This window comes from Rhinolophus hipposideros (genome assembly GCF_964194185.1).
Source record: "Rhinolophus hipposideros genome assembly, chromosome: 15".
Lineage (NCBI taxonomy): Eukaryota > Metazoa > Chordata > Mammalia > Chiroptera > Rhinolophidae > Rhinolophus > Rhinolophus hipposideros.
In genome coordinates this window covers 7,432,343-7,458,615 of record NC_138061.1, presented here as the reverse complement: position 1 = coordinate 7,458,615, position 26,273 = coordinate 7,432,343, and the positions used below count along the sequence as shown (strand labels likewise).

General features: G+C 42.8%; 1 protein-coding gene across 1 annotated transcript; it reads right to left on the bottom strand.

The window, feature by feature from the left end:
• Positions 1 to 4,958: 4,958 nt before the first annotated feature.
• Positions 4,959 to 16,435, bottom strand: CUZD1 (CUB and zona pellucida like domains 1; the record flags this gene model as incomplete). The annotated part of the gene is made up of 9 exons (XM_081074567.1): positions 4,959 to 5,131; positions 6,682 to 6,950; positions 8,138 to 8,529; positions 9,571 to 9,743; positions 10,196 to 10,413; positions 10,772 to 10,922; positions 12,388 to 12,602; positions 13,991 to 14,141; positions 16,354 to 16,435. 9 exons carry the CDS (start codon positions 16,433 to 16,435, stop codon positions 4,959 to 4,961), a joined length of 1,824 nt encoding a protein of 607 aa, XP_080930693.1.
• Positions 16,436 to 26,273: the final 9,838 nt, after the last annotated feature.

Genomic DNA, 26,273 nt, shown 5'->3' with positions numbered 1-26,273 from the left:
CACCTATTCAAAACAAGCTTTGTTTATTTCTAAGGGAACAAATTGGACCCCAGCTTTGTTGGTGTGGGGATACAGCTTGCAAATGAGAGTCTGAAACAATCACAGGAACCACTCATGGCTGCTTTCTGAGACACTGCACACTTAGTCTGTTTCCCAGATCCTCGCAGCATGATAGGAAACCTGAAAAGGAGACAGGAAATCTGAAAAGCACACAAAGAAAGATTCGCATATTCCCACATCTTCTCAGAAAGAGGGTGGCACCCACTTTATCCACTCTGTCTTTTTATCTTAATAGAAAGAGTCCTGCGCTAGGCTCAATATCTTTAAAGTTGTCTTTAAAGAATCAGACTTGGACATAGTCAGGTTTTTCGTTTGTCAAGAAATATTCAGTGGTAATATTTAAAATATGAGTCCTCAACTCCAAGAAATTGTTCCCGTCTTTGTTAAATAGCATGCACAAGATGAGAATACAGTATGGTCAAGTCCCCCAGAGAGTAGGGAGGGAACCCCAAAGTCCTCAGAGATGGAAATCTGACACGTGACCCGTGTACAAGTATGGCCTCTAAAGGAGGACATCTTAGTTTCATTACAAATGTTCCTTTCATTGACAAGTGTCTTGGTACAAATATGATGTTGACATGTGTTTTGATGAGGTTCCCTTCTCATGCGTAGTAGGAGCTGATGGAATGTAATTACTGGTCAGTTTGGTGAAGATGGCATCTTTAAATCAAAAGTTAATTGTCACCGAGTAACTTCATCTTCAATCACATGAAACAATGATTTTAACATCTGCAATCTATTTTATGCAAGTGCTTCAAATGGATAAAGCAGTTTTTCCAAGTAACTGAGTTGCCAGGGTTTCTACTTCCCAAAGTTCATCTGCCCGTTCACAGTAGCTGTCCATATCGTACTGAGAAAGGGGGAGGCTGCCAGCTTCCAAAATGGATTTTAGCAAATAATGTGAAAAGTGTTGAAGAGAAAGAACTGAATTTTCAAGAGTAAATAAATAAGGGTCCAATGAACTTCCAGGTCGGGTTCTCTGGGTGTTGTGCAGTGGATGGGCACCAGGAAACTGCCCTTTCCAAAAGCAGTCCAGGTGAGTCTTAGGAATGCTGAAGTTTGAAAGCCATGGCCAGTGTCCAGCATTCTGTGCCCCATGGATCAAAATGCACTTAGCACGGAGAAGCCTGCAACCCAAGAAACACCCATGGGTGCAGACAAAAAGCCCCAAGAGACGCCTGCTCTCTCTAGCCAAAGGACCAGCAGCTAGGCAGCACAGAAATTTTTTTTTCTTTTTTATTGGGGTGAGAATTGTTAGTAAAGTTACATAGATTACAGGTGTACAATTCTGTATTACATCATCTATATATCTCATTGTGTGTTCACCACCCAGAGTCAATTCTCCTTCCATCACCATATATTTGATTCTTTTTACCCTCATCTACCACCCTCCTCCCTCCTTACAGGAAACTTTTAGAAAATACCTGCCCTTCTCCAAACACCACAGGTAAAACTGTGCCCCTCCCCCACCAGGCAGCAAAAGTGAACTGGGGAGCCTAGACTTTTGCCTGCCCCCAGCACCCCTCACCATTTTCCTCCCCAGGAGAGTGTCAGAGGAGGCAGAGTGGGGAGTTGCGACTTTCATCACCTCCAGGCAGTAACCAGGGCCTCCCCGGTAACCCCCACGTCAGGGGAGACCAACTCGGGAGCCTGGACTTCCAGTCCCCCTGGCAGGTATCCCTCTGAGTCTGCTCTGGGATGGCCTAAGGGTAAGCCAGGACTTCCACCCCCACCCAGAAATAACAAGGTGACTCCACCTTTTTGGGAGGGGGGCAGCAGACGCCTCGTGAGTAGATTGATTGCACCCTGCTGGGTTGTACTGAGGTGAGCCTCCCCGGCTGGTTTGCACACGCTGGCCTTCTAGTGCCCATCCTTTGTTTCAGCCTTCCTAAAACACTTTGTTAAGCATGTCTCTTGAGTACAGTGCAGAGTCAGACGTTACTTTCTAAGACATTCTGAAAATCCTGCTCTTTTAAGAAGTGAGTGTAATGACTGCTCTAGTGTGACACCCAGGTCTCCCTCAGATGAAGTCGCTTGTTCTTCAAGCTGCTGGCAGTGGTGATGGCTGACGACTCTCAGCCCCACTGCTCTGCAGGAATTTCCCTCAGCTCAAGGCAGCTGCCTTGTCCGAGTTCACGGCCTTCAACCAACAGGTCGATAGAGGCATATGAAGGTCTGTGCCTGGGGGCAGGAAGACATCTCTGAAGGGCCAGCCCAGCCCAGGACTCCCCAGGAAGGGGCTAGACCTTTTACCGCAGCTGCCTCACACTCCACGACTCCCCTGCCCAGTCCTGCCTCCCTCACCCCTCACATGGGTTTGTCCTGAGTGCGCTCCCCAGGAATCCTTCTGTACACAAACCTCTGTGTCAGAGGTGGTTTCCCAGGAAACCAATCCATGTCAGTCAGTATACGCTGTGGTTGGAGGAAGCAGATTCCAAAATGGGACTTGGGCGCTGGCCACGAGGACTCATCATTGGTGGTAAGAGGAACACAGATGTGGGAACAAAGCCAGGAGCGCAGTTTCCAGGCTCTCGGCTTCATGTGGAAAGGTGCTGGCTCGGGTAGTAAATGGCCGTCAGCTGTGGCTACCTGGCTGTCAGCTGTAACCAGTGAGCCATTGGGCACTAATATAACTGCTGTGGCTACGCTAGCAGCAGATAGTGGCTGAGCTAACAAGAGGGGATTGCAGTTAGCACGGCGGATTGCAGTTAACAACAGGGGTGGGTTGGTTGGCAGAGAAGTGGACGGCGGGTTGTGAATCGTGTGGCTCCTGCTTCCTGTGTCTCCAACCCAGCCACCAGTGAGAATATAGTGGTATGACTCCCCTATCTGTGGCTCCATGGGTGTTCCTTTTTGGTCTCACCATATCCTGCGTCCTTATAGGGAGAGGGTCCCGAGACCCCGCATGACAACAGATAGCTCCTAACTGCAACTCTCTCTCATTTAATCCTTGCAACACTCCCAGGGAGTGGGCAGCTGTTACAATCCCTATTTTAAACGGTGGAGGTCAAGACTGAAGGTGATCTGGCCCAGATAACCCACCAGGTAAGCGGAAGAACTAAAACCCAGGCCACCAACTCCAGATCCAGGATCTTTCATCACTTCACTGTAGTTTTTTCTAAAGAAATAAAATTCAATATTATATATTACTGATAAAGTATTGGTATAGCTCAATGGCACCACTACAAAGGACTTTCTGTGTCGTGATGATACAATCCTACGCACCCTCTAGGGAGCCACAGTGCTTGACAATTTTCTTGAAATTACACTACCGCACCTGGTGCACCTCTGACTGCCCCATGCCAGGCCACCAGCAGATGTCCAGTCAGTTCCTGACGGACGGGTGGCTGATGGAGCCGTGACCGGACAGTTTTTAAGTGCTCTTTTGAAGCACTCAGTTTGACTTGCCTGTTCTAATTAAGTTCTTAAGTATTTTCACATTTGGTTAGAAAAGAACTTGACAGTAGTTACATTTTGGTTACACGGATGAATGCAGAGCAGACGCAACCATATGGCCTACGTGGAAGCTGTTATGGAAATATTAAAAAGAAAATGGATGGGGGAGATCTGTTTTGATTTGGAGCTGGAAGTCAGCGGGTCCCCTAAGGACCTGTTGTGTGGGAGTAAAGATACCGACGTATCCACTGTGTACCCCCAGCATACTGTACACGTGTATGGTAGGCATTCGGGAATGTGGTTGTCTGTTTGGACACATTAGAACCTGAAATGTGTGTTGTGGGGACAGAGTCCCAGAGAGCAGTTCCAGGCTCTCGACCTCACGTGGAAAGGTGCTGGCTCGGGTAGTAGATGGCCATCAGCTCGGACTAGTTGGCCATCAGCTGTTACTGGTTAGCCATTGGCCACTAATATAACTGCCGTGGCTACGCTGGCAATGGGGTAGGTTGGTTGGTTGGTTGGCGGAGAAGCGGACAGCAGATTGCAGTTAGCAAGGGGTTGGCAGAGAAGTGGACGGCACATTGCGGATTGTGTGGCTCTTGCTTCCTGTGTCTTCAACCAGCTGCCAGTGAGAATATAGTGGTATGACTCCCCTATCCATGGCTCCGTGGGTGTTCCTTTTTGGCCTCACCGTGTCCTGCGTTCTTGTGTGGGGAGTGGGGGCTGAATCCCTGCATGATAGTGTGTTGTTAGGTGAGAAGGCAGAGCTATATTGTTCGTCTAAGATAAAGAATTAGATATGTGAGGCACGTGTACAATTAGTTCACACTGAGCTCTTTAGTTATATTTGTTCAGCCACAGCAGATGGGAAAGTGTAAACCAGACTACTCCTTGTTAGGACTATTCTGGCTTTAGGGTTTAATGGTAAATGGGAGGAGAATTGTTTTATCTCATTATCTAGGAGCTATACGGAAGTCTCTCCTTTTATAGTCAAGTTCTTCATTCCGACACCCTTTTTTAGATGTTTAAGGGGTGACATGCTAATACTGCATTTACGCAGTAAGGCCTATGGATCAAGATGACAGTTCTCGCTGTCACACTTTAATTTCAGAAATTACAACTATTGTATGTGCTCTTCAACAGATAGCATTTTCTGCATCTAGAAAATAAATACAATTAATGCTGAAGACTACTTTTCTTAAGTAAAAATAACTGTTTTCTTATCACCTGATGTTTATTTAACATCCTTTTTCATAAACAACACAGTTTTTAGTTTGTTTAATATTTTGGTGGCTTTAGTTTTTTAACCTGAGAGCTAACATATAATGCTTGTTCATTTCAGTCATCCTGCAAGGAAACACACCCTGGTCACAATGACAGGAGGTCGTGTTTGTCACTCTGATGAGGCCTGCCCTAATTTATTCACGATGCTTATAGTCTGGAGGTTGTATTTCCTTCTACACTCGGGAGGGGTGTGTCTCCCTTAATGCTGAAGCCCTTAGTTAAGAGTCTGATAGCTTCTGGTATTTGTAGTCTGTTCTCTGATTCACAAAATGCCTCACGATGACAGCAGCCACAATCACAACATTCAGAGTGAGGACCATGAATGAAAATAGGTGCAGGCTGTTGAAAGGTTGATTCTGAGTTTCATCTCCATGTATTTGATACTGAAATCCTGTAATTGGAAACAAGATAAAAGTCATTTAAAGAAAAGTATTGGGTCGGCCCAGTGGCTCAGACAGTTGGAGTTCTGAGCTCCTAATGCCGAAGGCTGCCGGTTCGATTCCCACATGGGCCAGTGGACTCTTAACTACAAGGTTGCCGGTTCAACTCCTCGACTCCAGCAAGGGATGGTGGGCAGCGCCCCCTGCAACTAACAGTGACAACTGGACCTGGAGCTGAACTGTGCCCTCCACAACTACAATTGTCGGAAAAAGTCCTGGAAGTACACACTGTTCCCCAGTAAAGTCCTGTTCCCTTTCCCCAATAAAATCTTTGGGGAAAAAAAGAAAGAAAAGTATTACTTGGCATTACAAAATGTTCATATATTTATATCTCTATATAACATGAATTTCACACATCAATTAACGTAGACTATATAATGCCAACACAACATACAGGAATTGTTATCAAATATTTAAATTCACTTATGTTTAATTTCAAAGATAGGGTGGCCTTCCATTTATTTGTTTAAATGGTTAACTTAGTTTGGTTCTCTGACATAAAATCAAAAACTTGTGAAATTCAGGCATAATAGTCAAATGGAAATGCAGGTTCATTCATTAATTGTCACTACGGATATCCCATAGTTGCGAAAATATATTTAATGGATAGAGAAACAATGAGTTTCTTCCCTTGAACTACAAAAAGGATACTTTTCTAATATGTACAATACTTTTATAATAATTTCACTAATTTTCTAACTAACAATCATAGGGGCTTCATCTTTTCAGTGAATATATTTATAAAATTACTGAATTTAATTTTTGTTTGCACTCTTTTGTTTTTGTCATAAAAATATGTTGGACAAAACAGAATCATATTCCTTTATAGTCCATTCAAACATTCAAATAATAATAATAAAGACAGAGATCATAGGATTCTTTTATGCCAGGATCATTTTCATAGAAGATAAATTCTAATAAGCAGTTTTTATTTAATTATGGCATCTCCTAAACCATTTAATTATGGATTACCCTTGAGTATTTACCATTGCCCTTTCCCATGCAGAGCTCAGGTTTCAATCCTTTAAAAAGAAGCAGGGCTATCTTGAAAGTATAATATTTTCTCTGTTTTTGAAAAAATAGCTTTTCTTCCAAATAGGTGACAGCGTGAGATGCTGGTTCATCTTATTTTACTCATTTAGGAGTTAAAATACATTGCTTTTGATTTACTTATCTACCATAGTGTCTATGATAAGGAATCAGGAAACTAAGGAAAGGGGTTGTGTTTAGAAGTGAGGACATTACGTTTATACTCAAAAGCCATATGAATAATGGTAAATTATTGGTATATAATATGCTTATACTGCACATGGTTTAGATATTCTCAGCTAAGGAAACTAAAAATTAATCTTGTGTGCTTAAAACTCCTATCTTATTTAGGGCTTTGCTGAAACTCATAAATCTTAAAATCGTACATGCTTAAGAAGGACTACGAGTACATGTGAGCAGCCTTTTATGAGCTATGAAGTGTTCTTAGATCATGAAATAGCTTTTTCCTTACCAGAACTTCCACTTGCACTTCGATCCCTTTTCAGACGAATGGGTCCTAGGATGGCATCAGTCTTCCATTTGTAGGAAGAAACATCTCGTTTCCCTCTAGAGACACAGCCTTGGTGGCAGCGAGACTGAGGGTCACCACTATCACATATGAAAACCTTACACTGTAGATACACAGAGCCCAGACTTCTCAAGAATTTAAAGGCATTAAACTGGAATCTTCCATAGTGTCCAGATAAGGGATATATCTCACAGGTCTCATCTCGATTACATCTGGAACACAATTTATGATACATTTAGAAAGTTTACAGAAGGTCAGTCTTTTCAGTATCAAAAAGAGATGCTATAAAGTTTTCTTTTGTATTATTATTAATTTCAGGTGTAAAAAAAATGTAATAGTTAGACATTTATATCCCCTCACAAAGTGATAACTCTCCTCCCCCAATCTACTACTCCTCTGACATCGTATAGGATTGAAAGGACACAACCTGACTGTTACAATTCCATTGATTCTATATGCTGCATTCCACATCCCGTGATTATATATATAATATTTAATTACAGTTAACATTCCATAGTATTCAACTTCAGGGGTACAGCACAGTGGTCAGACATCTACACCGTCCATGAGGTGGTCTCCCTAATAAGACATGTGCTCATCTGACCCCCTACAAAATCTTTACAACATTATTGATTATATCCCCCAAACTGTTTAAAGTTTTCTTTGAACTTTCTAATTTGTGGGTCCAAAGGCCTCTCTAGAAAGACAGTGTCTTTAGCTCAGTCTATAGTGTCTAAGATTATGCATCTGATGCCTGGGAAAGATAAAATGCCCTCCAGCTCTGAAGTTCCGAGTCCATGTGAATTCATCAGAAAGTCAATTCTGATGTATTAGAACTGAAACACCTTACTTTACAAACTTGCTATGAATATGTCAATATGGTTGATGTAATTCAAGTCCATATGCTTAAAGAGAAAAAAAAAGGAAAAACTTTCAAAAAAGAACTTTACTTTTTTTTTTTTTTTAAGAATACTACAGAGGGGAGGGGGGAAAAGAATACTACGTATGCTTTCCTAATTACATTATGTTTATGTTCTAAAGCTGAAACACATGAAATAATCTTCTGGGGTGTTATTGAAAATAACCAAATGTGAAAAAAGCAGAAACACAATTAAAGCCTTCTTGCCCCCAAAATAAATTTGTTTCTACTAGCCAATATGTTGCAAATGCACTTAAAATTCTAGTGGATATGGACTATGGCTATAGAAATGTTTTAACTTAAATTACTTGTAACTAGTACACAGTAATGGTATTTTATAAAATGATTAAATTGTATTAAATTCCATGGTAGTAGTGCTAGAAATATATACATATGAATCATACATACATACACACAAAATATTACTTCATAAACTTCATTACTAGTCCTCAGAAAAGAATGTCATCTATCAGTACATACCCATTTTTTATTAGGTCATAGGTTGGAGACGCAAAGTCAGAGGTGGGAGAGGCACTGCAGGTATCCAGAAACACCACCAAATTTGGGTCTGAAGTGTGTAGACTGACTTGAACAAAAAGAGTCTGGTTCAAATCCACATAGTATGGTGATTCTAGTATAGTCTTTTCAAATGAATTGGATTCATAAAGAGCCATGCTTGTGTTATATTTGCCCAGGGCATTTTGATCTTGTACGATGTCATCTTCTGTCATGTACATCATCTCCACAGTAGAATTCTGTTCCATTTCACACTTCACAATAATCTGCAGGTGTTTCTGACGAGTGATCACTTCAGAAGTTGGGGCCGTAGTGAGGGTGATTACATTGGTGTAAGTAATTGAATGATCTTCTATCTGCAGAACAAGATGGAATTCAAACATTGTATTTTAAGTCCAGTAATATTTTAGAGCAAAGATGTGACCACCATTTGCAGGTAGAGACATAATTTTCTTAAGTCACAAGCTAGTGGCTTTCATATCAGAATACTACAAACTTTAAATGCGTTTTATTTAAGAAACATTCTTGGCAGGAAGAAAAAGTGTGAGACAAGAGATACAGCCTGGATTAGAAACACTTGGAGAATTGGACAGAAGTTTTTTTCAGTCACATTAAAAACACTTTTGAATGCAAATGTCTCGCCTATACTTATAAGGATTTTCGACCCAGGAACATATTGCCTTCTGTAAGTAGCACTTAGTGTGGCTAAGTGGGTAGTTCCCCAAATGTACGCAGACAGACAGATGTCCTGCATGGGTTCTTCTCAGGCTGCCTGCCTTAGAGATTCACATTGTCATAGCCCGGGTGTTCATTTGAGGCAAAAAATCATAATTTACTTCAATCCATATCGATTTCTGTTGTTTAATGACCTAAGTGAAAAGTTGACGGCATGTATCCTAAAGGGGTCCCACCAGTTAAAAAATGTTTGAGATCTTGAAGTTCTAGAAAATACAGAACAAATCACAAACTTATGTCCTTTATGTTTTAAATAAGGATAACGTTTTTACTTTCTGTCTTTACGGGGAAAAGGAGATCATAAAAATACAGCTAGATTTGTGCTAAATATGACATGTTAACATTCTCTGTGCCAGTAGTAGGCTATTAAACCCACAGTGCATAGATGTTCAAACGCTCTCCAGGGAGTAGCCAGAGTTCTTTACCTTTAGGGAAAGATAAACCACCCTCTAGTGACCCTGAAAATGAATGCAGTAATTTGAGATTTGTGTGTGTAAAAGTGTGTGCACTTATATGTCCACACATGCTTACCATGTGTTAAACCACTAAGATTTAGAAGTTGTTTGTTAAAGCAGCCAGCAAATATTATATTATACTCGCGGATTACCCAACAAAATACCTTTGGCATCTGACAAAACCCAGCTATCAGTGTTTCACTTTACCTTTTTAATTGTACCACATTCATCAAAAGGAATAGAAAATTCCACAACATTTGATACTTTGGGTCTGCAAGTCGGGTCATTTACTTGTAAGTTAATCTCATTGTATTTCAATGATTCCAGGTAGGATTTATTTATGATAACTCTCATCTTGTCAGAGGAGCAAGTTAAAGATGCTGTCCAAAAAAAAAAAAAAGGATTATTATGTTATTATGTTTATGTCAACTAGGAACTTTGGATCTTAAAAAGCTATGTGTGCAGGAGGATATATAAAAACTCAAAACCCATTTTGCCTTAAACTGTACTCAGAAGCCTGAGATAACAAAGCAAATGATTCTCTGCTTATTTGGACCTAGAATCTGTAAATCTAATATTTTTAATTGTCCTTTACAAAAGACATTAAGGGAAACAGAATTTTCTGCTCAAATCTTTTTCAGGTCAATAAAATCATTAATTTCCTCTTGTATTAAGCAATGCACAGAACTCAAGCTTCAGATTATGAATACATTCTAAAGCATATGTGACAGGCTGGCTCATAGGGACAGCCATTGGTCGGCTAAGAATTAAGGAGCCATTTCTACATACACAATCTTCAGAGAGCTCATAATAGCGGAGGAACATGACTTACTCGTGTTGACGTTTTCTGCATAAATTGAAGTGTAGGAAGCAGAAAAGCCCCGGTAGGAGTTGGCATAATCTGTAGACAGCACGACGGTCAGTGAGTCTGACGAGGATTCGAAGGTGGGCCTCACGCGGCCACACACTTGTCCCATCAGCCCAGAGGTGGTGGAAAAGCCATCATAGACAGCAACAAAATCAAATCTGCATTGCTCGTCCACTTCCAGGCTAGAGAAATAGGGCCTTTGGTGAGAAAGCTTTTTACACCTGTTCGGTTCTATTTTCTATAATTCCAACCAACGGTTCTATTTTCTATAATTCTTAACCATCTTCAGTGATTAAGGATTTTTCCTTACAATATGATGACAAACTTGGGGTTTGGCCAGTCCCTGAAGTGACCTCAGAATCTTTATGAAAAACAGTCAACTTAGTTCAATTGGTAATAGTATTGGTTTTCTTTATATATCCCATTCTTTGAACAGTGCCCATCTATGGCGGGTACATGTGATAATTTCTCTTCCCCAGGTCCCCCATTTGTGGGCTGACTGCATTTGCTCCAGCAGGAGAAAAGGACCACAATACTTACAAAATCTCTTTGAAGTTTAATTTTATCTTGTAACCTTTCTCCAGTTGTATGTGCCACACACAATAGGCCATCTCAGGATGTGGTTTGGGGTAATTGGGGCTGGTAAAGGAACCTTCGGGAGTGTCCAGGTAACCACCACAGTTTGGGATGGCTGAAAGGGATGTGAGGATGACCCAGAATGTAAATCAAGATAGACTTCTTTTAATTTCGGTGTTATGTACTAATAGGCATTAATAAGAGTTGCCTGCATTTCCCCTGAGCTTCATTCCATTACTCTGTTTTGAAATATAGCCTAGTGAGATTTAAAACCTTCTTTATCACTAAGTTTCTGCCCACCGGTGTGGGGCAGAGAGTGAATCGGTATACTACTGCTGAATGAATACGATTAAACTCTCACTATAAGATCTGTCCCAGTTATAAAAGCCCTCCATTCCCTGGACTGAGTCAGAAAATGAAGTCATACTCTGAGAACTACCCCTGAAGGCTTTTCACTGACGCCCAGCCCTGCTTCCAAGGCTCCTTGGCCACTCCCATGTGACCATCTTTTCCGGCCTGTCTTTCCTTCCTACATCCCCTTAGGCTGTTGGTTCCAGCAGACATGAGTCCTCCTCCACTGATTCCCACCTCTCCCTACCCTAGTCACACTATTGTTCCAAGCTCAGCTCTGATGCAGACTTCACGCAGCCGCCCTTGGTTCCCCCTTCCCCAGTAGGTGAGCAAACAGCTGGACAAGTGAAACACGAAGAAACAAAACTGAAGGTTCATGTCAGGAGGGGTGTACAATGGCTTAGACTGCCTAAAACACAGGATACGTGTCAGGTAGTGGCTAGAGGTGAGGCCTGAAAAGGTGCCCCGGTCCAGCTGGGGAAAACCATGACTGCTCCATTCCGGAGGTTTGTTACCACCACGGAGGCGGTGGTTTAAGAAGGAGGGTGAGTGACATCATCAGCTCTGGGCCTTGGGAAGGAAACCAGCATGGAGCTTTGCTCCTGAAGCACTCCCAGTACTGCTGGGCACCCTGCTTTGGGTGGCGATGGAACCCAGGCTCTGTGAACGCAGAACCACGTAGTTGTAGCCTCTGACTTCCTGACAGGCTGAGATTCAGTGTGAGGCCAGAGATTCTCAGCGTGTGCTCCCCGATTTTCAAGAATCACCCGGGAGACTTGTTCAATGTGAAGACACGAAAGCCCCAAGCCCGATCTGAGGAATCAGACCAGAGGGAAGAGCGGGCCCTGAAGAGGCATTTCAGAAGACCTCAGGGTTATCATGTAACAGGCTGAACGTGGAGAGTCTGCTGGGGTCCCTAACACAGTTCTCCTCATCAGTGGCCATCTGATCCACCCCACCTTCTGCCTCCTCTGGGAGCTGGTTAGAAAGGCACATTCATGGGCTCCCCTCCAGCACCCACGAATCAGGACCTCTGTGATGGGGCCCAGGAACCTGATTTCACAAGCTCTCCAGGTGATCTCACGCACACAAGGTAGAGACACTGCTCTCATGAACAGACATGTCTCTGACGGAATAGACTCAGACTCAAGGTTACAATGCAGGCAGGCAGTGTGAACCTTCCATGCTCACAGGCGCTGTGTGCATAGGACGAACAAATGAGAACTCACAGGTGCCGGGAGTGAAGAAATAGTAGAAGATGAAGACAGTTCTTTGAATTCTGGCAGAGTCGGTGACTATTTGAAACGTCAACATATTGGATGATGATTCATATACAGGAACATAGTCATTTTTGCTGCAGACTTTCCCGAGCAGAGTCCCCTTGGTAGACTTTCCATCAAAAACTTGAATGTTTTCACTTTCACAACTTCCCTCTGGATCAAGCCTGTGAACAGAACATACCTGTCGATAAATAGCCAACAGCAAAGGTTTCACAGAGCAGGGTCAATTTTTCACATTATCTTCACAGTTTACCAAATAGTGACACTTCTTTTATCATATCAACGTCTCCAAGCCACACTCCTCCCCACACACACACACCTTTCTCAACAGACCACACACCACGTGTCCGTAACAGCCATTGCAAATGGCTCAGGGATCTGAGCTGCTCTGCCAACGTCTCATATGAAGAAATTATGCAATCATAACTGTTATTGGGGACAGAGATTTGGGGGGTGATGAAATGTTCTCGAGTCAGTGTTGATGGTGGCATAATTCTGTTTGCATCTCTCCTGTCCCCATGACTATTTGGTGTAGAACCTTCTTGTTTAGACTTGGTCCCCTTTGTCATTTGAAATCCAAAGCTGGTGAAAGGTGAAGCAATTTTTCTTAAAGGGTCACCTCTACGAAGGTCAAGCCCACTTAGCATCCTGCTGGTTGTCCCTTGACTTTCGCTGAAAGTCACAGAACCTAGTGACAGCATCCAGTGAGGACTTACTGTACTTGCTACTAGTGCAGCCTACGTCTACTTGGACTTGAAATGATTACAGAGGAAGTCTGAGCTGCCAGCCAAGGCAAGTCTGGCGATGAGACCTAGAAGTGTTTGGCTCTGAAGCCAGTTTGCTTGGATTCGATTCCTCTCCAACTTCTATTAGTATATGACTTCGGGGATGGTACGAGACTTCTCTGCACTTCCTTATCCAGCGAATGGGGATTAGATCGATTTGCCCAAGAGGGCTGTTGACAGGACTAAGTGGGCAGTTCTCAGGACGCTCTCAGAGCCTGGGGGTGCAGCGCCCTGTTCCCAGCTAGACCTCACACTGCCATCACCTGGAACTGATTAAATTCTTGTGAGTATATATTTATTCCAAATAAAAACTTGAAAGTTAAAAAAGAAAACGAAGCCCTGATGTCTGGGTCCCAGCCCCAGATCTGTGAGCTGATTGTATGGCGTGCAGCCTGCGGATCTGAAACTGTGGAAGTTCCCCTGCTGATTTCCTGCACAGCAATGTTTGGAACCCTGAGTTTAGTGTTTCGGGGCCTAGAATCTGGAGCTAGACTAGCTGGATACTAACCCCTGTCATTCCACTTCCTCGCTGTACAACCCGTGACAAGTTCCCAACCTCCCTGTGCCCGAGGTACACATCCTGACTGCACAGGACCTCTGTGACACGAGCCAGGGACCTCATCATCAGTGGTGACTCTCAGCCCCTATGGTCATCGGGCCGTGCGTGTTACTGCACCTAGAGGAGCAGCTGGCTTCTCTCCACCGAGACTCCCTGGTGTGGCCAGAGAGTTCGACCATGTTCAGTAGGAACGGAAGTCTCTACTTACTGGACATGGGAAAAGATGATTCTGATGCTCTTGTTTTCTGGTCTTTCTAGTGTCCAGGTACAGTCCTCATTGGCAGTGAGTTGCAGGACCAGAGCACTGTGGGTCTCTGACAGGCTGGCACCTCCCAGACTTGCTCTGCATCTGGAATTTCCTGGTGGAGACCACAGTTGGCACTAAGTAGAGTCAGCAGTCCCTACCCTCCCTACCAGGGCCTGGGGACCTATCCCCACATGTAGTATCATACCAGCAGGCTGGTCATTATGGATGGTATTTAGCTCAGTCCAAAATAAGCCACTAGCAATTTATTTCCCTTCTTGGGGCTCTTGGGGACAAAGTATTTATGATTTCTCTACATCTGGTGTTAAAAGAATAAAGATTATATTATGGCCTGAAGAAAGATAGTTTTGAAAAGAAGCCTAATATCTAGAATATATAAAAGAACACTTTCATCTCAATAATTAAAAGATAACCCAATTAACAATGGGCAAAGACCAGAATAGATATTTCTCCAAATAAGACATAAATGGCCAATAAAAGAGACACTGAACATCATTAGTCATCAGGAAAATGCAAATCAAAATCACAATGAGATACCGGTTCATACCTATTAGGATGTGAAACAAAAATTAAAATCAAAACCAGAAAATAACAAGTGTTGGCAAGGATGTGGAGAAACTGGAACCCTTCAACACTGCTCATGAAAATGTAAAATGAGACAGATACTGGGAAAACAGTCTGGCAATTCCTCAAAGATTAAACATAGAGTTATCATAAGCCAGCAATTCCAATCCTAGCCATATCCCCCAAAGAAATGAAAAGATATGTCCACACAAAAACGTGTACACTAATGTTCATAGCAGCACTGGTAAATAACCCCAAACTGGAAACAACCCAGGTGTCCACTGGCTGATGAATGGACATCAGCTGTCCATAAAATGTGGTCTATCCATCCAGTGGAATATTGTTGGACAATAACAAGGAATAAAGTACTGACACGATACCGCATAAATATGCCTTGTAAATAGTGTGCTAACAACCACATATTGTGTGATTCCATTTATATGAAATGTCCAGCATAGATAAATCTATAGAGATAGAAAGTAGATTAGTGGTTGCCTTGGGCTGGGGGCATTGGCAGAAAAGTAGAGTAACTGTTAATGTGTATAAAGTTTCTTTTTGGAGTGATGAAATGTTCTCGAATTAGTGTTGATGGTTGCATAATTCTGTTATATACTAAAACCCATTAAATTTCACATTTTAGAAGGGTGGATTTATAGTATGTGAATTATGTCTCAGGAGAGCTATTATATTAATAGAAGAGGTGGAGGGGAGGGTGAGGAAGTAGGGGGATGACCAGCAGCAGCAGCTATAAATGAATGTGAACACACAAAAAAATCAAAGACTTCATCATGGAACCTGACTAATGTTTAAAAACTCCACTTAGAAACAGAAGTTTTCATTTTCATTTTTATCTGTGACAGATGGGTGATGTCTGTATAACAATAGTCTTTTATTTAGTTTTCCCTAACAATAACTATTAATATTATATATTAGTGACAAAAATTAGAAAGCGAAGACAATTAAAGAAAAAATATAACCCCATCCACCCAAAAATAATCATCATTAAAAGCAGCCGGGTGGCTCAGTTGGTTAGAGTGCAGTGCTCATAACACCAGCGTCACTGGTTCGAGCCCCACGTGGGCCAGTGATATGAGCCCTCCATAACTAGATTGAAAACGACGACTTGATTTGGAGTTGATGGGTCCTGGAAAAACACACTGTTCTCCAATAAAAATTTAAAAAAACAACAACACCTTCTTATAAGTATGTCCAAACCCATTCCTTTCCTCTTGTCCTCTACTTCAATTTTTTTAACACTCAAATATATATCATTTACCTATAAACACCATCCTATTGTACAAATTTCAGGTATTTTTCTCTTAAAGTAGATCCTGAGCTCCTTTCTTACAACTCAGTCTCATCTTTAAGAAGTTGCCAAAGATTATTCCTTGTATGGATTTATTACAACTTACAAAATAAATGATAGAAATTTACATTGCTTTTTAGAATTATATAAATGCCCAGTACATATATCTTTCTGCACTTATACTATTTCTTCAATATTAATTCTTAGTACTGAAATTACCTGATAAAATTCTTTGTGCTCTTTTATTTTTATGCATATTGTCATATGGGCCTAAAAAAACTTTAGTGCTAATTCAAAATCCCATCAAAAGCATATGAGTAAATATTCTCTGCATTCGGGCCAACAGTCGATATTAAATGTTTTTCAATATTGGGCAGAGGCCTCTTGAAAGGAGGTCTCCCTATTTTGATTAAAATAACAGGTTCTATTTTCTTACCTTCAGTGTTGGTTGAATTAAACTCTGCTGAACATGACACAATTAAAAGAACCAAAGGGATGAGCCTTCTCACCGCCTCCATCTTGGTAACGGGAGAGACAGCCTAAAAAGGGCTAACAGGCTTTTATACTTCTCCCTCTTTCATAACTATCTGCTTTCACAAGCCTCCAGGCGACCTACAGGGGAGTGTGTCAGTTTGGCCAGGTAAGGGGTAGATTTATGTGAGAAGGTAGCAGCTGTGTGACCGCTTTATTATCAGCAATTGCCAACAATGAGTGTTTGTTCTCCTCAGCTGACTCTTGGAAGCTCTGCAATATTACCAGCTAAAGGTCTTCATGGGCCATCTCTAACACCTGGCACACAGGTGTTCCTCCTGGCACTGACTTGGAATTGGACCTTTGCACCGTAATTTGTTCAGATCACGAAGGGATAGCATCATTCGCATCTTAAGCCTTCCACTTCCCTTCTCTACATATTAAAGCCTTTGGCAACCCAAAGGATCAACCTGGTGGAGGTGGTGGGGGGAGGGTGTGACACCTGGGCCAGCTAGGTTGTTCTGATGCCTGCCAGCATGCTGACACTGAGGGAGAGAAGGAGGTGGCACAGGATGGGGAGGGGAAAAAACGTGCAGGTCCAGGTTCGGCTTCCAGAAATTTCTAGCTGCTTATGTCCAGAGAACCTAAAAAAATTAAATTCCCCTAGGCACTATGTTTTACAGATGAGAGAAAGGAATCCTGGTGTGCAAAGGGAGGCCAGTGCTGCAGTGGCAAGGCCAGCACCTGTGACACTGAGAAGTTGTGTTCACAAGGACCTGGAACGCTCACCAAAGTACCTGCACAGCCCCACTCAGGAGCTCTCTGGTGAGAAAAAACTGAAGCGCACATACCACCTAAAACAACTACGGAAGCAGAAGATGTCAGCAGAGGGACAAAATGCTCCCGGAACTCAAGAAAGACAGGTCACTTCCAGCTGGAAGGAATCAAGGGACGCTCCAGGGAAGATGCAGCCTTGAATTTGTCCCTTAAAACTCCTAGTGGGGTAGGGGGCACTCACCCTCCTGAGAATTTCTCGGCGAATCCAAGGACTGCTCTGTGAGAGCAGCTCCACTCCCACACCCCTTCTGGCAAATCTCACCACTACTAAAGTGCTGAATATTCCCTCATCAGCCAAGCCGTCTACTGGGGGGGCTGAAACTCTGCCAGGAGGTGACCTCCTCCAGATGCTCAATTCTATCACGTTCACTCCAAGTAGGCTTAGAGGTAGTAGCCATTTCTTTCATCTATTCCTGTCATCCCTTTTTATCCTGTTTAGCGGGTAACCACGTGTGATTAGTTAATTCTTTACATTCATGAGAACACGTGATGTTCACACAGCAAGGGTTTTGTTAACAAGACAAAGTACAAATTGTGGTTAGAGATGGAAAGGCTGGGGTTAGAAAGGGGTTCCGGAAGGCTCAGTGGGAAGAGCAGGAACAGAAGGGAGCTGGTGAGCAGAACTGGTGAGGGGTGTATTCCACTGCCTGTTCCCACCATCAGGAGAACCTGGGCTTTGGCCTTCAACAGGAGGGTCCCGTTAGCAGTTCAAGACACTGACTGCTGAGTCAGCAAAAGTCAGTATTATAAAGTAGTCCAAGAAGGAGGAAACCTAAAGATTCGGAAAATGCCAGGAGAAGGAATCTCGGGTTTTGAAAGCGTCCTTTTGACTCCACGGAGCTCCACCCCATCATTTTACAGACCAGGCAACCTGCAAGCCAGAGAGGTCCCACCAGGTGTTCTTTCTCTCTGGGACTGATGGCTTCTCCTGCAGGACCAGGGAATTCAATTGTCCAGAGTAGAAGAGCTGGATGAGGGTGAATGAGGCTGCAGAGGAAGAGAGCTGAATGAACGACTCCAGTGTAGGCAGCATCACTGCGTCTGAAACTGGAAATACTCTAAGATCAGTATATACTTTCTCCTAGAGTTGGAGGTATGCCAGACGTTTCTACTTTCTACTCCCACTGTACTTATATTGCAATTTAATATTACAAACTGTTTGCCCCAAATCCCAAAGTGGGACATACACAAATGTAAGTACATTTATAACTAATCACCACAAAAATGCCAGAGGCAGAGAGAATTATTTTCAATACTGCATTTATTCAAAAGTATGTAAGTATGTTATATCATGCATATGTAGTGTAAACGTTATAAAACTTGAATAAGAAAACATTCTACTAAGAAAGAACTATTGCTCACGAGGACATTTATTGCCATCCAAATTAGAGTCCCTCATATACATCACAGAAGCACGGTGGCAGAGGATCAAACTTGTCATAGAAGTTACATTCGTCACAGTACCGGAGGTTGGGATACAGCCCAGTGGTGATGGGTGTGGCTGCGGTGACCTTGTCCTGTGTGTCCATGGCTGGATTATTTTTTAAGGCCAAACAAAGAGGTACCTTTAGAGCTCTTAAGAAAAGACAGACAGAACACAGGGATTACAGTTTTTTTTCTCAGTCCACTTGCTACAATGGTCAGGGGTCTCCGGGGAGTTTAGGGCTGGAGCCAATCACACACGTGACACCAGCCTGACATGGAAGCTCTCTGGCCCAGTCTCCAGTTCCTGCCTAATTTCTTCCCCTCCTAAGATTGCTAGAAATGTAAAATCAGATTTCAGAAATAAGGGAGAGTGAACTGCAAGTGTGGATCACCCGGCTGAACGCTGCAGGCCCCCCGAGTGCAGAGCATGATGGGAAGGTGCCACAGCCGGCATCCCCTCCCACCTACCCCCCACACCCCGTTCTGGAATCTCCCTTCTAGCTCACAAGTTCCTTGAATGGAAACACCACTACTTCTAACAACTAATCTCTCCCATGTTTGAAGGGTCCTCTCCCCCAAATTTAATTATCACTTATCTGATCTACACTTCCTTGTCAGGCGTTCCCCAGGATCTTCACACAGCTCAGCTCCCCATAACCCTACAGGCCACCTCACTGTCCCTGAGGCCATGAGGCCACGGGCAATGAATGTGAGAACACCCCGAGAGCTCCCAGCTCAAGCAAGAGGAGATCAATTCAGTGCGTTTTCTGAGTGAACGCGAGGCACAGACTTATTCACACAGCCTCCCCCACCATCCTTGCTGCCTGGGTCCCTGGGAGGTGGGGAGGTGTGCCCAGTCAGGGTGCTGAGCTGGCCAGCTGAGGGTGAACTCCATGAGGTAGGTGACAGCCAAGCAGCGCTGACACACACAACGCCACACCAGAGGGGAAGAAGCCAAGATGCTATACTCACCTGCCTCTGCCTGTTCCAGCCTGCCCGCTGTTCCTGACCTCCCCCAGGATGTGGCCCCAGGGCAAGGAAAGACCCCGTTCAAGCAGAGAGCCCCGGGGTCCCATTGGAGGGGCTGTTGTTCACTCTTACCCATGTCACTCACTTCAATGCCGGGACAACTTTGATGTAAAGAGAGATGACAATACCCGTCAACACGAGCACAGCCGCCAGGATAGCGCCACCAATGCAGAAGAGAATTATCGAGTGGACTTTAGAAGACTCATGTCTATCTAGGCAGAGAAGTGCAGGCAGGCAGTGAACATGGCCTCCCTCACCACACGGCCACTTAGCACCCGCAACGTGCTTCCTCTAGTGGAGGAAGAATGACCCCACACCATAGAGCCTTGTGTGTGTAAAACACAAATGAGTCCTCCCAGGGAGACCTAGGAGCCTCAGCTGGCCCAGAGATGGAGAAGAGGGTTTGTTTATGAAAGGGATGGAACTGAAATGCTAAATCCAGACAGGAGGAGGAGGAAAACTGGGAAGAATCTTTTTTTCCCTGTCACGGGCAGTGATGTGCAGCTGTAAATGACAGACAGGCAAATGGCTTTACTCCCTGGGCCTCCTGAACTATATAAGAACAAACACCTCACTGCACAAGAGATTTACAAATCTCCTACAGGAATAATCAAGACAAAGACTTTTTCAAAATGTTATGTTCAACAATACTAAGAATATACAAATCCATTTTATAAGTGATACGTGTTTTAGGAAATAAGTTTTCAGTTCTCCCACTGACAACTGCCTTTTTTTCCTCCTAAATCCTAAATCCTCCCCAGAAATCCAATTTTCCTGGAATAAGCACTTTGTTTACTCTAACTCCCTGAAACAAGGTAAAGGTGAGCCAGGAGAGAAGAAGAAACAACCCACTGCCAAAGCATACTTACTATGGTCTAAGACATAGCTGAACGAGTGCCGACAGTAACCAAAAAATACAATTAAAATAAACTTTAGAGAACAGTACATCTGATCAGGAATTTCTCAAACCGTTAACTGGAGAAAGAAAATCTAATTATTCTCGTTAGGAGTAATTAAGATATAAGTTTGAAGAGCTCGCTTGTAGAAGTGCAGATGCCACCAGAATTATCACAATGGACAGCCACTGTCCACCCCCAACTTCTATGCCGATCAGGCCACAGGCTGTGTGACATCAACCCTTGGGACACCAACCCTCTTTCATGGAGTTCTGAATTCCATTCCATGTTCAGATATATTTTAGCACCAAGGGAAATATGAATGCCCACATCTGATTTTAAGTCATTTAAAATTAATCTCAGTCTCACCTTTTCTGGTTTTGTTTCCCTCAGAGAACCTTTGAAGATTTGATTGTTCATAATAAAATGAGAGGACAGTCATGAGGGGAGGTGACTAAAAATACTCATCTATCTAAAAGTTCAATTATAAAAGACTGATCAGACTTTGTTTTAGCCACACAATGAAATACTATATAGTTATAGGATTCAGGTATAGGTTCACTGGCTTCAAAATATCATCATACTTTATGGTTGAGACAAAAAGATTTCAAAAAGTAATTTGAATGGGATACCTGTCCCAAAACAGGTTTTTATAATTTCAAGCTACTCACACCCAACAAAGTTGTTTCAACTAAATAAGGGAATTATTTTAACTATGAAACTGAGTCCTGCTGCTCTTGCCAAACCCTGGCTGAGGTCAGCAAAAGCAGGGGAGAGGTCAACCAAAATGGCGGCATAGATCTCTGAAAATTCTCTCCTCTGAACAACAACAAAAAACGTGGCAAAATTTGTCAGAATAAGCTTTTTCAGACTCTGGAAATTAACTAAAAGCTTGCAGCAGGACAGAAAACATGTATTCAAGAAGAACGACTGAATCTCAGCATTAGCTGCAAGTTTTGTGGCATTGTTCCATCATTCATTCTTCAGCTCCATGCCCTTGAAAATAACAACCCAGATTACAGTGCAGCCACAGGAGGGAGAGAAAGAGATAAAGCTTTCAAAGCTTCATTTCCAAGAATTGTCATTATTTGACCTGTCTGCTGATTATCTGGAAAACCTCACCTGCAAAGCTTTTTACACTGGGTGGACCCCAAGTGAGATCAAAGATTTTATTTGACCTCACTTGGGGTCTACCCAGTGCAAAAAGTCTTCCACTCAGGAAACTTTAGCAAAAACAATTATAGGCAATTGTTTTAACTCCCTGGCTTCCTGAGACAGTGGATAACATTTGGGACAAATGACAGACTAGTGAAAAAACTTAAAAGAAAAGCTGGTAAGAGAGCTATCCATAGGGGTTTTGAAAATTTTGAAAAGCCCTGCTATATTCCTAGAAGTCTAGAAGGCCATGCACCTGTGTAGGGCTCTGAGCATGCCTAGGGCTGTGAGCATGCTCAAGGAAGACATGAGATGGCCCTAAGTATTCACCTCTGGCTGACCTTGAGACTTCTCCCAGGCAGGAAGTGAAGGCTAAGTCTTGGCTGTTTGTTGAAAGCATGCCACAATATGCACACAGAGCCCCTCATGAAAGACTGGGAGATGTATTGGTTCCAGGTAGTTAAAGTAATCTTTGTCTAATCATTAGCTGACCACTAAACAATCAGTAATACTTCAGTGTCTACACACAACAAAGAACACAGACTTTACAGAATTAGTAGAGAAAAGTCACTAACTATAACAAACAGCAACAACAGACCTTGGAGAGCAAGGAGACGCTGATTCCGAAGTTGCCATGTTATATTATTTTAAATATCCAGTTTTCAACAACATATTATAGAACACGCAAAGAAATAAGAAAGTAAGACCCATAAAAATAGGGAGGGAAGCAATCAATAAAAGCATTCCCTGAAGAACCCCAGACATTGGCCCTATGACACAAAGGCTTTAAATCAGCTACATTAAATATGTTCAAAGGAAACAATGTCTAAAGAAAAATATGAGTATAATGTCTCCAGTAGAGAATATCAATAAAGAGATAGAAGGCAGAAAAAATACGTACCTAATAGAAATTACAGACTTGGAAATTATGACCGAAAAAAAAAATTTTCACTAGAAGGGTTTAACATCAGATTTGAGTAGGCAAGTGAAAGAATCAGTGAGCTTGAAGATAGCTCAACCGAGATTATTTAATTTGAGGAGCAAAAAGAACAAAGTGAATAAAAATGAACACAGAACTTCTAGTTTACATTCAAACATGTAAAGAGCTTGCAAGTTGTCATCCTCAAAACAAGAAAAAAGCTGAACAGACTGAAAGTGAACAAGTCTTCTCAGGCCAAGCAGAGGACTGAAATCACAGGGCAAATAGCCACACCAAAAATGAAGAGACAGGTGAATACAGAGAATCGGCTACCAGGGCAGAAGCCACTGCTGGAGCCAGCAACTGGTGGGAACATTTCAATAGTAATGAATGAATTGCTGTGGGCTGAATGAGGACTAGCTAGCTTCAGTGTTAAAAAATATATATATACAACTCCTGGGGACCCGGGTATGCTTTTTTGTTTGTTTATTTGTGGGGTTTTTTTGGTGGGGGGGGCACACGTTCGTGATTTTAATCTCTAGGAACTAAACTAGTTTCTTATGGGGAAGATTGCAGGAAAATCACGATGCTTCGGTCTCCATTGACACCGTCATGAGGGTGGCCTTGTTACCCCTGAGGTGGTGCAAGTCCCGAATCTCAACTTGGCCTCCTCTGGAGTTAGGTGGAACAGTGTTTCATTACCACTGGTTCGGCGTGGACCTCCAGACTCCCCAAATCTCCACTGACACCACAGGGCTTGGGCCTGGGTGTTACAACGCAGGGATAAAAGTCTCAGCTCTCTGTTTGGCCTTCCCTGACGCTACCCTGGCAAGAGGGGCTGGTTTGGGGTCCCTTCTACAGCCTGAAGAGAGCGAAGTCTGGGCTCCGCATTGTGTCTCTGCCAGGGGAGTCTGGGGGAGAGATACAATTTTGTCTGTGATCCTCCTGGATCAAGAGAGGATGAGGCTTGTAAGAAATTGCTCCAGAGCCACCTCTCACTCCCATTCTCCTCTGGGAGACTGTCATGAGACAGTTTCTCATTGCTCTGGGTCTGACAAGGTATGAGGCTTTCTGCTTTGCCTCCCCACCAATAGAACTGCAGACTATAAAACCACTTAGCTTCACACAGAACTGACTCCTCAGCATCAAAATATCCCACAACTTGCATTGCGGTCATCCAGTACCTTTTGTTGTGGTATCATCCTTCTTGGCGTTTGGGACACGTTTCTGGCTCCTTTGGCTAATCTCCCCTTCACTGTACATGTAAGTAATACACTGTTTGAATCCAGAAGTGGATTGTTTTATTTTTACCAGCGGTCAGTCTTTTGACCTTTAAGATTTTCATTCTTGGGGAAGAGCAGAGAAGGTTTAAAAATCCAGGGATACCAACTCATTTACAATCCTAACACACAGTGGGGCAAAGCCAGAGTGCCAATGTGATTGCACAGGTAGTTACTCAGTGCCTACTGCATAGTAGGTATTGAGATTAAGCAGTGAGCGGCTTTCGTTATGGCACTGCCTAGAAACCTCTGTGAACAAGTGGAGTAAAGGGAACACTCCCTCTTTTGAAATCGCTATAATAAACCGGTCATACAGCTGCCATATTCTCAGATAACTCTATACATGGCTGGGATTGATGTTTCCCTGAGGGCCAAAGTTATGGAGCAGATGTAAGTGACTAAGGTAGAATATGAATTCATATTTGTCTATTCTTGTGATTTTTCCTCTAAGCTACCTTGGAAATATGTCCTCTGAGGGCATTTGGTGAGACCTTGTCAGAATGAGCAGAAAACCAAAATTCTGGGCTGCCATGTACAATGCAGGGAGTGGAACTACCTTTAAGAACGTGGATGTGGCAATGGGGAAGGAGAAAGGGAACTGGGGAGATGCTAAAATTTCCTTTATCTAAGGTTGGATGCAAATGGTCCATTTAAATTATTTACTGCTCAAGACCAATATCTGCGCAAGGGAATTGTAAGAGTGAGTCTCAGCGTAGCCACGGAAGTTACTTTACCTTTACCTGACAACTGCTTTGGATTTCAACAGATAAAGGGGCTCAATTACCAATGAGGTTTGTTATGGATTGAATTGTCCCCTCCCCATTCATACATTGAAACCCTAACTCCCTGTACCTCAGAATGTGACTGTATTTACAGATGGGGCCTTGGAAGCAGTAATTAAGTTACAACATGGCCATTAGGGTGGGGCCTGATCCAATATGACTACTGTGTTAATAAGAGATCGGGACACACACACACACACACACACACACACACACACGCGGGAAGGAGTATGTGAAGACACAGGGAGAAGACGACCATCAACAAGCCAAGGAGAGAAGTTCAGAAGAAATCAAATGCTGACACCTTGATCTGGGACTTCTGGTCTCCCCGTGAGAAAATAGATTTGTTGTTTAAGCCCTCTCAGTCTGTGGTCCTTTATTCTGGCAGTCAGAGCAGAATAGTACAAGAGGGTGGGGGCTGCAGTGAGTCAGAGAAGGGCCTGAAACCAAGCTCCACTTTTGACTAGCCTGTGACCTTGTGTGTGAAAAATGGACACACTCAGTTCTACTAGGGAGGGCTGCTTTAAGGATTAAACGAAGTAGGGCCTGAGAAAGCTGCTAGAACTGGTCCTCAAATCACATCACCATGTCTTTTTCTTATGAAAAGTTCAGCGAGTCGGAGAAATGGTGTCAACTCAGATACCACCTATTACTTTGCCGATCCTCACAGAGATGAGTGGGCAGAACTGAGCCCAGGTGCAAGATGGCATTTTACATCTGCTAGAAGCCTGGGGGTGTCACCAAAAGCAGGCAGATGGGATTTCAGCTCCACCTTTTGCTGCTGAGGTTCAGTCCCTGAAGCAGAACAGGGACAGAAGGGGACTGCAGTCCTCGTTGTGACTCTGCATGGCATGTGGCTGCCCCTTCTCTGGAACCTGTGAGTATAATCAACTCCTTCCTTCCGAGCTTCATTCTCATTGCTGCCTATGCCAGCTGACTTTACCATATCATAATCAGCATGGACATTCTTCCAACAACATACTTGGATCCCTCTTTCTTTTTCTTTTGTGCATCTTGTATAGGTATATACTTTGTGGTTACCATGGGGCTCCCATAAAACATTGTCTATTTTAAACTGGTATGATTACATAAAAAAACTACAGTTTTATTCCCCCACATCTATTTATGCTATTATTACAATTTACATCTTTTTATATTATGTACCCATTATATTTTATTTTGATATTTTTAACTTTCATATTAGAATTAAGTGATTTATCCATCATTGTTACAGTATTACAGTACTCTGCATTTGTCTATAGACTTACCTGTATGAGCGAATTTTATAGTTTCATATACTCTTGTATTGTAGTTTAACATGCTTTTATTTCAACTTGTAGAACCCTTTTGAGGATTTCTTACAAGGCAGGTCTAGGAGTGATGAACTTTCTCTCCATTTGTCTGGGAAAAGTCTTTATGTGTCCTTTATATTTGCCAGTTATAGTATTTTTGGTTAGCAGGGTTTTTTTAATTAAATTTATTGGGGTGACAATTGTTAGTAAATGCAGGGGTTTTTTTCTCTGAGTACTTTGAATATATCATCCCACTCCCTTCTGACCTGT